Source organism: Chlorocebus sabaeus, chromosome 20 (genome assembly GCF_047675955.1).
Source record: "Chlorocebus sabaeus isolate Y175 chromosome 20, mChlSab1.0.hap1, whole genome shotgun sequence".
NCBI classification, from domain to species: Eukaryota; Metazoa; Chordata; class Mammalia; order Primates; family Cercopithecidae; genus Chlorocebus; species Chlorocebus sabaeus.
In genome coordinates this window covers 4,972,324-4,985,262 of record NC_132923.1, presented here as the reverse complement: position 1 = coordinate 4,985,262, position 12,939 = coordinate 4,972,324, and the positions used below count along the sequence as shown (strand labels likewise).

Sequence of the window (12,939 nt, the reverse complement as noted above, 5' to 3'; positions counted from 1 at the left end):
ACATAGAAAGATTAATTTGTCCCAAGTCACATCTTGTAATATGTTTTGAGAGAATTTTCTGGTTTTGGCAAAAGGGGATCTGCAAATGTGACTGTGGGGCAGCCTCAGAAAAACATAGGAGGGGGAATTTCTTTTTAAAAGAGATCTCTGGCCACAGACAGTAAGTATTTTTAGTAAAAAATGTGGTTAGGCACTGATGGAATTTTTTTTCTTTTTTTTTCTTTTGAGATGGAGTCTTGCTCTGTTGCCCAGGCTGGAGTGCAGTGGCGCAATTTTGGCTCCCTGCAACCTCTGCCTCCCAGGTTCAAGTGATTCTCTTGCCTCAGGTTCCCGAACAGCTGAGACTACAGGCACGTGCCACCATGCCCAGCTAATTTTTTGTATTTTTAGTAGAGACAGGATTTCACACTGTTAGCCAGGATGGTCTTGATCTCCTGATCTCCTGATCTGCCTGCCTCAGCCTCTCAAAATGCTGGGATTACAGGCATGAGCCACGGCACCTGGTCTACTCACTGATGGAATTTTGTAAAGCAGGAAGGAAATAATTGTACCATATAATATTACAAAAATTTTTCTTTGGAATTTAACTTCTGGATAATTTTAATTTAGAAGGAATCTCATTAAATATTTTGTTAATGATTATTGGGCTGCTATCAGACATTATTTCTACTTTGCTTACTAATTTGCAGTTATCCGTGAGTTCTGTAACCTCAAAATTAAAAACTAGGGTGTGGTTATCTTTACTTGTACAATAGTGCAATTGTTGTGTGGAATAACAAAATTGCTTTATTCTCCAATTATGCTTAGCTTTATTTTACTTTGCAAACGATACAAAAATTCTCTCTCTCTCTTTTTTTTTGAAACAGAGTCTCCCTCTCTTGCCCAGGCTGGAGTACAATGTCACAATCTCAGCTCCCTGCAACCTCCACCTCCCAGGCTTAAGCAATTCTCCTGCTTCAGCCTCTCCAGTAGCTGGAATTACAGGCACACACCAAGGTACCCAGCTAATTTTTGTATTTTTAGTAGGGACAGGGTTTCGCCATGTTGGCCAGGCTGGTCTCAAATTCACCTGTCTCGGCCTTCCAAAGTGCTGGGATTATAGGCATGAGTCATCGTGCCTGGCCTGATTTAAAAATGCTAATGGAGCAGGCACGGTCCCAGCACTTTGGGAGGCCGAGGCAGACAGATCACAAGGTCAGGAGATCAAGACCATCTTGGTCAACATGATGAAACCCTGTGTCTATTAAAAATAGAAAAATTAGCTGGGCACGGTGGCGCTTGCCTGTAATCCCAGCTGCTAGGGAGGCTGAGGCAGGAGAATAGTTTGAACCAGCGAGTCGGAGGTTGCAATGAGCTGAGATCGTGCCACTGCACTGCATCCTGGGCAACACAGCAAGACAGCAAGACTCCGTCTCAGGAAAAAACAAAACAAAACAAAACAAAAATTCCAATGAATACAGTTACTTGTAGTATTGATGTCTGGCATAGGTCATTCCAATCTTTTTACTATGTGTTATGGTTTTCATAGGTTAGCATATATTCTCATGAATATTTATCTTTGTTTACTGTTGATAATTTTATTGTGAAACCAATTTTGGATTTACATAGCGATTTATAGATAGATTTACGTAGCAACTCATAGCTTTGAATGTATTTGTAGAAAAGAAAGAGTATTGAAAATAAATGTAGACAAGGAAACTTTTTATCTTTTTTTAACCTCAGAATTTAGAAATGATAATAAGATGAAACTAGGTTTGGACCTTTTTCAATAATTCTGACCACCGTTCTGCAAATTCACTCTATAAGAAAAGTAGAGGTTTGGGGCTGAGTTTTGTTTTATTTTTTTTTCCAAAGACTTCTATCTCTGATATCTTAGGGTCTGGGAATTGTTTTTGGTCATAGGGCTCTGAATAAATGTCAGTTGAACAAATGTATAAAAACCAAACAAAGGAATGGTACTTCAATTGCCTTCAGGGTGTCACAACAAACACCAATGAAAAAGAAACAAAAATAAAGACTCAATACAGTAATTAATTCTCCAGTGAACACTTCAGTCCTCTAAGACTACTTCCCTGTGTCCACCAAAACTGCTTTCTAAGCAAACACAAGCAAGGGAACGCCAATGCTCTCAGGCCATGAACTAATGAGACGCTTCATGCTTGTTCTCAGTCTTTCTTCATACCCAGGGCGAAACTGGCCCACAGACTTACAGATATGCTCTCTTTATCTGGGTAGGGATGGGGATCCAAGTCCCCTGCGTATTTCTTCCAGACCACTTGTAAAACATGGGTGAAATCTACCTGCCCTTTAGCTCACCACTTCCAGGTCAAGCCCACTCATGGACCACTTTAACAGTGACGGTTGGCTTGACTGGGGAAACTGAGCAAAAGGGAGCTTTCTTTAGATTATCTGATAATCTGCATTGCCATTGCTGCTCCTTTTTCAGCAGCACGGAGAGTTGGATTATGGAGGGTTGCATGCGAATTATGCAGCTACATCCAGGATGCCGAGTGTCTTCTGATCATGATCAAGAGCAGAGTGAAGAGACACAGGCAGAGGAGAGGATCTCAGAAAGGTAGAAGTGGGAGACTGGTGGATAGGCACCACCAAGTGACTACCATCACCTCTCACAGATTAGATTATTGACAACCCAAGTATGGATTTGATTTCTCCAAGGTGAAAAGCTACTCAATTTTCTAGCCAGACCACAGATTTGTTTTAAGCCAGGACCCGTTTTCCAGCAGTTAGTGCCATTAGGGAGGTTGGGAGGATGTAGACAAGAGCAGGGAGAAAATTTGGAGCCATACAGTGGGAGAGACAGAGGGGAAATGAAGAACCCCGTGGGAGGCTGTGGCAAAGGGAGGCAGTGGGGCTTCTCTGACAGGGAAGTCGGCAGAGGGAGAGGTTTTTCTGTCTGTGCAGTAAGGGAAGTCAGATGAGAGTACAAGAGGGCGTGGAGACGGGTACTGATGTCTGAATTCTGAGGGCAGGTGTCCTGCCAAGGGATCCGTGCTTTAACAGAGCTTCAATGCTGCTCCTGTTCCTCCTCTTCGAGGGACTCTGCTGTCCTGGGGAAAATACAGCAGGTAAGAAGAGTGCAGGTGGAAAGTTACCTATGGTAGGGCACCAGAGGACGGAGAAGAAGTTCTGGGGAGGTCCTGGGGGAAGGGAGCAGTACTCCTCTAGGATGCCCTTGGAGTATGACTTTCAGGCTAGTTCCAGGCAGAGAATTCTTGCCCTCAGTCTCAGTTTTTGTCTCTGATTTTGGGGAAAGGAAGCTGGCCCCAGAGGAAAAGCGTACGTGCAAATTGCCTAACTATCTCTCATCTCTAAGTTCCTTTTTTTTCCTTTGGCATCACTTTCCCCATTCCTTTACAATCTCTCTACTTGTCATTTCCCTCTCTCTCAGTTCCCCAGGCTCTACAATCCTACCGTCCAGCAGCAGAGGACCCCCTGTCCTTCCGCATGCTCCAAATTTCCTCCTTTGCCAACCACAGCTGGGCACACAGTGAGGGCTCAGGATGGCTGGGTGACCTGCAGACTCATGGCTGGGACACTGTCACGGGCACCATCCGCTTTCTGAAGCCCTGGTCCCATGGAAACTTCAGCAAGCAGGAGCTGAAAAACTTACAGTCACTGTTCCAGTTATACTTAAGTGGTTTCGTCCGGATAGTGCAAGCTTCTGCTGGTCAATTTCAGCTTGAATGTAAGTTTGTCGCTCTAAGCTGATAATTTGCCTGGGAACATCAACTATTTTCCAAAGTGGAGGTGGTATATAGACTCTGACCATCATTTAACCTTACTAACTTTGTTCCCCACTCTCTGGCTCCCACTCCCTCCTCTGCTTCACCCTTCACCACCACCCTCACTCCACCATATACACAAAAGGGCTTGCGTGTACATATCTCAACATGAATACACCTTTGTGTCTGGCTCTTTGGAATGACTGTCTCCTCTGGATCTTCTGCCCCTCATTCCTGCCCTCAGACTCAGCCTTTCTCACCCCGCTTTCTACCCTTCTTTATCTTTTGCCTGAGTGTTGACCTGGACTGGCCTGTACCTAACCACTTTCACGTGAATTATTTGTGACCAATCTCCTATCTTCCTGATAGCCTTCCCATCTACCACTTTCCCATTAGTTATTTCAAAGAATCTTTATTAGCTTCACATTTTCTTCCCACAAATTTTCTTCCCCTTTGCCACTGAACTCTAGTCTCCATATGATTTCCCAGCAAATTTTTCTTCCCTTGAATCTCTTTACTCTCTAAATTGTTTGTTTTTCTTCCTTGTCATTCTTTCCATATTGATCTCTCGTCCTTGTCTACTCTCAGATCCCTTCGAGATCCAGATATTAGCTGGCTGTAGAATGAATGCCCCACAAATCTTCTTAAATGTGGCATATCAAGGATCAGATTTCCTGAGTTTCCAAGGAATTTCCTGGGAGCCATCTCCAGGAGCAGGGATCCGGGCCCAGAATGTCTGTAAAGTGCTCAATCGCTACCTAGATATTAAGGAAATACTGCAAAGCCTTCTTGGTCACACCTGTCCTCGATTTCTTGCGGGGCTCATGGAAGCAGGGGAGTCAGAACTGAAACGAAAAGGTGAGCCCAACTCTCTCTCTCCCCTCTTGTTCCTAGTACTGTAATTCTCCTATTTGAATTTACCTCTCATCATCATTTTGAAAGACAATGTGAGAGACTAGAGAATGAGACATGTGGGTTTAGGACTGTTTCTTAGAAAAGAGAAAGAAGTGATTATTAAATCACTCTTAGTATTACTACTTAGGCACATAAGTGCCTGAGCTCTGGCCTGGGGTGCCCCTCAAAATTCCATTTTTTTCTTATCTTCTTCTGTCTAGTGAAGCCAGAAGCCTGGCTGTCCCGTGGCCCCAGTCCTGGCCCTGGCCGTCTGCAGCTTGTGTGCCATGTCTCAGGATTCTACCCAAAGCCCGTGTGGGTGATGTGGATGCGGGGTGAACAGGAGCAGCGGGGCACTCAGCGAGGGGATATCCTGCCTAATGCTGACGAGACATGGTATCTCCGAGCAACCCTGGATGTGGCGGCTGGGGAGGCAGCTGGCCTGTCCTGTCGGGTGAAACACAGCAGTATAGAGGGCCATGATCTAATCATCCATTGGGGTGAGAAAGAGCTGAGGCTCTGCTGGGAAATAATGAAAATAGCCCTGGGGCTTTTGAGGATGGGGGCTGAGGAAATGGGTAGGAACGCTAGGCACAAGAAGGGTAAAACTGGGACAATGAAAATAAAGAAGAATAGAGTATGACAGTAGTTAAATTTTAAGAAAATGGAAGTAGGGAATTAGACATACTAACAAAAAAAGGAGGAGGAACTAGTGATTTAGTGGGAGAGCGCTGGAAGGAGATCACAGACAAAGGATCAGGAGGAATTGAAATGAGGGCTCTGGAAAACACAGATAAAACTCTAGGAAGATACCACCCTTGCAAAATGGGAAATCTCAGCTTGGTGGAATAGAGTATTTTAGGGATGATATTCTTATTCTATCCCCAACCAGGTGGATATTCCATGTTTCTCATCCTGATCTGTTTAACTGTGATAGTTAACCTGGTCATATTGGTTGTAGTTGACTCACGGTTAAAAAAACAGAGGTGAGCCTTTTCTTGTTCTTTGTTTCTTCAACCTGTAATCAACTCATTCTTTTTTTCCTCTATCTTCTTTTTTTCTCTCTGCTTTCCCTCTTTATTTCCTTTTTTTGAGATTAATATCCTCCTCTTTTCCCACAGTTCAAATAAGAACGTTCTTTCTCCCCGTGCACCTAGCCCTGTGTTTCCCATGGGAGCTAACACCCAGGACACCAATAATCCAAGACATCACTTCTGCTTGGCACAAGTATCGTGGATCAAAAACAGATTCTTGAAGTGGAAGACACGCCTAAACCAACTCTCGTGACATTTGCTTTACCTTATACATAAAATCTTTGTCTGCATCTTCTGAAACACCATCCAGGTCCCATAAGGGAAGCATGCTTTAATTTAAACAGTTTGTACTAGCAAAGATACTGATCCCTTTAGGCATACTTTTTTCCTCATCTTCCAGAGATTTTTTTTTTTCCTGCTTTGGCTACATATCCACCATTGTTGATTTTTCAAACTATAATCCAGATACTTCTTTTTCATGGATTCCCATGATCACCCAATTAAGAGCTCTTCTGTACTCCCCAAATTGAACTGATCTTCACAAGCACATTCATTTCTTCCTACTCTGAACAGTAGTTAATTAGATTTTTGCTTTTTTTTTTTTTTTTTTTTTTAATCTCAGTTGCTTGAAAGTAGGATGTAGGTATTTGTGTCTGTGTTCACAACCAAAAATCTTATTTGAATTCAGGACCAGTTTCATAAGCATGTGATCTGTGCAGACACATGGAATCGTATGCTCTGCAGGAACCCATGCTAGATTCAATGCTCTGCTGTTGTCATCTTGGAATCCTTAGTCATTTTCAAACAAGAGATATTGTATTTTCATTTTTCACTGACACCACAAATTATATAGCTGATTCAATTTGAATGTAATATTCCTCAATAAATGTGGACTGAATAAATTTGTTGTCAGCTCAAGTGATGTTGTTTTACTCCATTCCCTCTCTGATATCTCTGCATCATTTGACTGTGCTCTTACTAAAACTCTTCCTATCTCCCTTTGTCTCTCACCAGAGGTGAAGGAGGCAGATGAGTGCCTCAATCTGAGTGACTGGGATGTTAATGAATCTTCAGGGATATTTAGGAAAATAATAACATAAGGGCTATCTCCTTTCAAAGTTAGGACAGGTTTGAACTGGCATTCCTAATTCCCAGAGCTGTGTTTATCTATGCGTGTCTTTGTGGATGTGCATATTCATGGGAGAAATTCATATTTTGAGCAATTAGAAAGAGGACATAGGGTTTGAGCCAGAGCTAAGGTAATGAAGCAAAAGAGTGATTGGATGCCAGTTAAGCTACATGTTTGTTTTTGTATATTAGTCTGGCTTATTATTATTTACAGTTTATTTTTCTTTAGTTTTTATATGGATTCTTACATTTATATAATTTACTTCAATTGAGATACATTTGGTTGAGCCTACTGGAGAACAGGAATTTGGTAGAGGTGCAGTGTTTATATAGATGTCCAGTCAAGCCCTCCCTTAGATAGAATAATTGAACAATGTGTGCAGATTTCTTAGTGGAAGTTATAAACTTCATGCTGCCATTTTCAAGTAATCAGCAAGGGTCCCATGATCACACATCCAGACTGCACTCTTACTCATGAACAACATATCGAGGACAGACTTTTCACTGTTGAGAGTCCATCACCTTCCATATGGCACATCCAATCAGTCTATCTACGGTCAGGCCACTAGAGTCCAGAGAGGAAGGCAGAATTTTAAAGGGTTGTTTGGAGCAACAAATGATGAAAGGTCAGGGTTGCATCACGTGGTGTAACTCTACAGCGGAGAGTTATAGTAATTCTCGAATTCCTGATCTGCCTCATGCTACCTTCTCTGGTCTCCTGTCCAATATTTTCCCCACTGTATATTATGCTTCTGTGACACTAGATTTTTTTCTGTCTCTTAGTTACGTCAAACTTTCACTTCAAGCGTCATACTCTGATTAGCCTAAGCAGCGCACTCCATCTCAGTCACATACTAGTCCAATTTATTTTGAATACTTAATTTAGTTGAAATTACCTTTTTATGTCTTCATGGTGTTTTTCATCTGAAATGTGAGCACTATAATATCCTAGATTTTATCCATCTTGATCACATTTGTATCTCAGTGCCTAGATTATAGCCTGACATATAGTGGGTGATTTTATAAAGTTTTGTTGAGTGAAAAAACGGGATTAAACTTTGACTTGCCAGAAGAGATTTTACCAGTGTCTATCTGATAGGCCATAGATTTTCAGGTACTGATATGTTTCCAAAGTGCTGCTGTCACTAAAGAAACCAGGTGAATCATAGATACTGTGCAAAGATGGTAAAATGGTCACTCTTTGAAGGCAAGAGCCAAGTTCTCTCTTTCCTTCAAGTCATTACCTTTACAAGTCTGCCAACAATCTAAGATACAGATAAAGCTTAGTAAGAAGGGAGGAGACCCCAGATCAGAATTCTCTGTACTATGAGTAGCAACCCCAGTTAATCACAAGTGCCACTTTGTTTTTTTCTTCTGTTGTATTTTGGTGATCCCCATGGAACCGCTTAGGGACAGATGACTGTTGTCTACAGTGATTTTTAAGAAGCTCCAGGTTCTTGAACAAAGTACCTTAATGCATTCAAAGTCAATTTTTCACGAGGCCCTTTAGCTGAGAAGTGGGCATTTATTTGGGTGAGGCACAAGCTATACCTCCTGGAGACCATAGATCTGGGCTGCCTGCACATATACATCCTCCTTCCCCATAAATTGACATAGAAGGGTCAAAAAAAGAGCCTGAGGACAAATAATTTTGTTATAAGAAGTATCAGCTCAATAGGACTTGAGGGAGTTTAAATATCAGTCCATAATAGTATCAAAGAAGCTGTGGGTCTTCCATGTAGTGTGGTAAACCTTTGGGCTAGATAATTTCATTATAACTCCTGGATGATGGAGTAAGTACTTAAGAGCAAAACATGTTGCTAAATTGCCCCAAGACAGAGATGTTACCCAGTACTATTAACCGCTTCATTCTGGCTGAAACTCTGGGACGTGAGACTTACTCTAGAAGACCAGGGTAGTTTTTTTTCAGAAGCTAAGGATACCAATTTCCATTCTCACCAAGTATAGAACAAAGAAGGTAATCTGCTTTGCTGACAGTACACATCTGGAGCTTTCTGCATTCTGTTGTGAACACAAATACAGTAGGAATGAGAGTAGGTAGTTTCGGAAAAAGAGATGGAGGGGGTGTTCTTGATGGTTGCTAAATTTCTCTACAAATAGCACTTATTGTTTGAGGGAGGATGCAGTGGGACTGGTGGAATCAGAATATGCTGGGGCCAAAGCCCAGAACAGTGCAGTATCCACATGCCCTGGATAAACCATGACCTAACCTGTCTGCTGTCTTCTATCTAATTAATGAGGTAAGCTGAGGATATGGAAGACTTGATAAGTAGAACAACATAAACTGAAACAGGGGTCCAGGCCTCCAAGTGTACCACCTGCAAATGAAGAAAGATGTTTATGCAGCACCCGCTCTGGAGCTAGTGTTCAGAGGAGGAGGAGGTATCATTAAAGGCACATGACTTCTTTTTCAGATTACGCATAGAAGGTACCTATAGAGTTTTAAAACTTTGACTTTACTCTTAAGGAATTAGAATTAATTCATAATCTTTCCTCATTAACCATTTTCTCTTTCTCACTTCCTTATGTAAATGGTTCCATTATCTTACTAGTTTCTCAAGATCCAAACTTTCTTCTGCTTGCTTCATGATTCTTCCTGAATAGCAAGTTATCAAAGCTTTCTTTATAAGTTCTCTTATGTTCCATTCCCTCTTCCTTGATCCTGACCCATGTGTGAACCCCACTGCCAAAAATGTAATGCAAATTACTAATCCCATTATCAATAATGCAATAAAGATCACATATTGAGCATGAGCTCTTATTATAGCAAATAAGAGAAGTATCTGTTTTACAGTTAAAGCTGATGGAATAATAAAAGTCATTTGAATGGGGCCTGCTGTAGGCCAGGCACTTTTCTCCATACTTTATAAATATTAACTCATATAATCTTCTTATCAGTCCTGAGCATATCATATTATTCCCATTTTATATATGAGGAGACAAAAGTCACATAATTAGTAAGTATGTAGGCAATTTTGCTCCAAAATCCCTGCTTTAACTATGACACTAAACATTCACTAAATAACTATTGGAAACTTGTTATGTGATAAATGCTATTATGGTAATGAAATGCATTAAAGACACAAAAATAAATTACCCTGTCCTCACAGAATTTACATTGGTAGTGGAGGGGCTGGAAAGACAGACAATAAGTAAACAAAAATATTATATTAAGGTGATGACATATTAAGATTGATAACTGAATCAGGGGAAAGGAATCAGAGAGAAATTATTTATTATTTCAAAATTTGTGGACAGAATGGGCCACTCTGAGAATATGGCCTTTGAAAAGGGAACTAAAGCAAGAACAAACAAAAAGTCATGCAGTATCTGGGGTAAGAACATTTCAGTCAAAGGAACTACAAAGAAAAGTGGCGTTGTAATGGCTGTTTTCTAAAACCTGTGAGAATTCCAGTGCAGATGAATTGGAGTAAGTGATAGGGAACATAGGAAATGAGGCCAGTGACTTAGAGTCAGATCACAAAGGGGCCTTATAGGCTATTGTACAGTGATTAAAAGCCATTGCAGGGTTTTAAATAAATGTATAACGGTTGTTAGGTAAAAGGAGATGAGTTCCGAGAAGCAGAGAGTAGAATAGTGGTTGTCAGGGCCTAAGGGGAGGAGTCAATGGAGAGATTGTGGTCAATGGGCACAAAGTTTCAGTATGTAAGATAAATAAGTTCTGGAGATCTACTGTACAGCACAGTGCCTATGACTAATAATGCTGTATTGCATTCTTAACATTTGCTAAGAGAGAACTTGTGTTTAGTGTTCTTACAACATACACAAAACATTACTATTACTAATAAAGAGGGTGTGAAGAGACTTATGGCTTTGATAGTGGTGATTATTATGGGCGTATACTTACCTCTATACTCATTGCATTATACACATTAAACATTATCTGCATTTTACATGTCAATTCTACCTTAATACAATGGTTAGCAAAAGGAGATGAGTTCTTAAACGCAAGTGTCACCTGGGTTTGCCATCTGTGACTACAAAATGGGACATGATTATATCTACACTCAAATTATGGTGATCCCAATCTGCTTATCTTCAGTAGTACAAACTTATCCTCACTAAAAGTGTGCCTCACCTGTGCTCACAACCCAGTCTTTCAGCATCAGTTATCAAGTAACACCTGCTTTGTTTATTCCTCTCCAGTTCATGCTTCCCTTTGCCAAATGTCTGTTGTTCTCAGGGTTGCTTGAAACAGCTTCATAACTGCTGGTACCCATGGCAAAAAGATGATTTTTATTCCAAGGGTAGCTACCACCTATTTCTCCAAAGCTTCTGCGCAGTCCTCAGATGGCTTTATGTAGGGATGCTCCATACAGAGGCATGGGCTATGGACTATGCTTCCATTCTTTGACTCATTTGATACCCAGTTCCAGAAGTTGCTTGGCTTGTGTTGTGTTCTTAAAGCCTCTATGTACAATAACATCAGCATCTGACTCTCACCCAACTGTTGGGGTTCAGTGAAGAATCTGTTAGTAACTTTCCCTTCAGTTTTGGTTGATTGGCCAAATTAGCTAGGTAAGTCATAGCAGTAAATGAAATTACATGGGTTGCAAAGGATTAACAGAAACTCAATTTGTTAAAATACCTAAAATATATTCTCAATTTCTGTTACTCTTAATGTAAGTGCCTTGCTTACCACTACGTATCATATGTATGTGCCCCAGTGCCCTGATTATACATTTAAAGAAAAGAGAAATTCCACCAAGGGAGGTAGTTGGTTCCATTTCTTGTGTCAAGAAAAAATTTAGATTACCAACATTCTTCAGGTAAACAACAACCATTCTAAAATATGAAATAAAAATATTGAGTTTCCAAGCAAATTTGTTTGAGTGTTATAGTATGTTTAATTTTTATTGATTTTAATACATGGTAGTGTTTTTTATATATATAGTATATACCATTCTATTAATATACCATTCTATTAATTATGGGTTATTTATATGCATATTTGTTTGCATAAGCAGGCAAGACTAAAGAGGAAATAGTAAGCACAGTAATCACGAAAATGTATGTATTGAAACCAATACAGGGAGATTGTTTATCAGCAATAATTATCTATATAATTATTAAGTGAAAAAGGGGTCCTACAATTAATCATAAATAGTCATTGTTAAACAGAACACTGTGCACCAGTTACCATTGTTGGAGGGGGACTCCAACGACATGGAGAGTAGCAAAGATCATCACCATGCCAACCATCAGGAATAGAAACCCAAACGCTTCTGCTCAATGCATCTTGATGTCAGAGTTTCCATGAAAAACACAACACAGTCAGGTCCTGGATAGGATAACACTTTACTTACATAGAAAAGAGACAGAGCAAAATCACTTTCAATAGTGTGTGTCAGTCCCTCTTGGCCTATGGGTCCCTCCTGGCAGCCCGCACAGGGCAGTTGGCCTGTATACTCTTGTGCTGCAGTAGAAGGATATTTTCTTTTTCTTCTTGGAGCCTGAAATACTGAAAGCTGGGAGTGTGCTACAATAGTGGGCCATTTATGCGCACACTGAAGCAAAATGGAGGAGCACACGTTGAGTTTGAAATAGGGAAAGATTTTCCCACACAAGAAAATAAGCTTGGCAAAAGCTATGGTGGCTCTTTGTCTCCTGGTAAGAAAATGTTCCAGGCCTAAGGCCCATTCTTATGTGCCCCAGTCGTGGAGTTGAAAGACCACATGCATAAGACAGCCTTTCCCTACAGCCCATCCCAACTCTTGTCTGGCCACTGAAACAGCAGATAAAATATATCAAATCACCCACCTTGATTTGGAGGTGTAGTTGGGTCCCATGGGGCCCCTGAACAATTTGTGCAGATGCAGTTTGCTCAAAGAGCCTCTTTTATGTTGAAAGAGCACTTTACCAGAGTCGATAGGGGAACCAAAACCAGGAGAACGGTTCTCATCAGAAATCCCAAGTACTTGGATTAAGGTAAACAAAGAGGTAAAAAATGAGTCTGGGTGGATTGTGGATACATTGCTGACAAGCATCTCACTGAGCGTGGATATTCAGGTTGGTTTCTACCCTCCCTAAACTATTGATATACATATAGGAAGCTGTGTTGACCATAACACAACTAACACCCTGTTCTGCCAGCAGAT

General features: G+C 40.8%; 1 protein-coding gene across 1 annotated transcript; it reads left to right on the top strand.

The window, feature by feature from the left end:
* Positions 1-2,682: 2,682 nt before the first annotated feature.
* LOC103223791 (T-cell surface glycoprotein CD1e, membrane-associated) lies at positions 2,683-6,544 on the top strand. Its single transcript, XM_007976621.3, has 6 exons — positions 2,683-3,086; positions 3,410-3,706; positions 4,332-4,601; positions 4,859-5,137; positions 5,530-5,623; positions 5,759-6,544. The coding sequence occupies exons 1-6, from the start codon at positions 3,029-3,031 to the stop codon at positions 5,922-5,924; spliced, it is 1,164 nt and encodes a 387-aa protein (XP_007974812.3). The 5' UTR covers positions 2,683-3,028; the 3' UTR covers positions 5,925-6,544.
* Positions 6,545-12,939: the final 6,395 nt, after the last annotated feature.

Excerpts from the sequence above, each read along its gene's own strand:
- LOC103223791 (XM_007976621.3), top strand. The coding sequence starts at position 3,029 with ATGCTGCTCCTGTTCCTCCTCTTCGAGGGACTCTGCTGTCCTGGGGAA. Across the intron at positions 3,087-3,409 it reads TCCTGGGGAAAATACAGCAG|TTCCCCAGGCTCTACAATCC; the intron begins GTAAGAAGAGTG and ends CCTCTCTCTCAG. Across the intron at positions 5,138-5,529 it reads TGATCTAATCATCCATTGGG|GTGGATATTCCATGTTTCTC; the intron begins GTGAGAAAGAGC and ends ATCCCCAACCAG.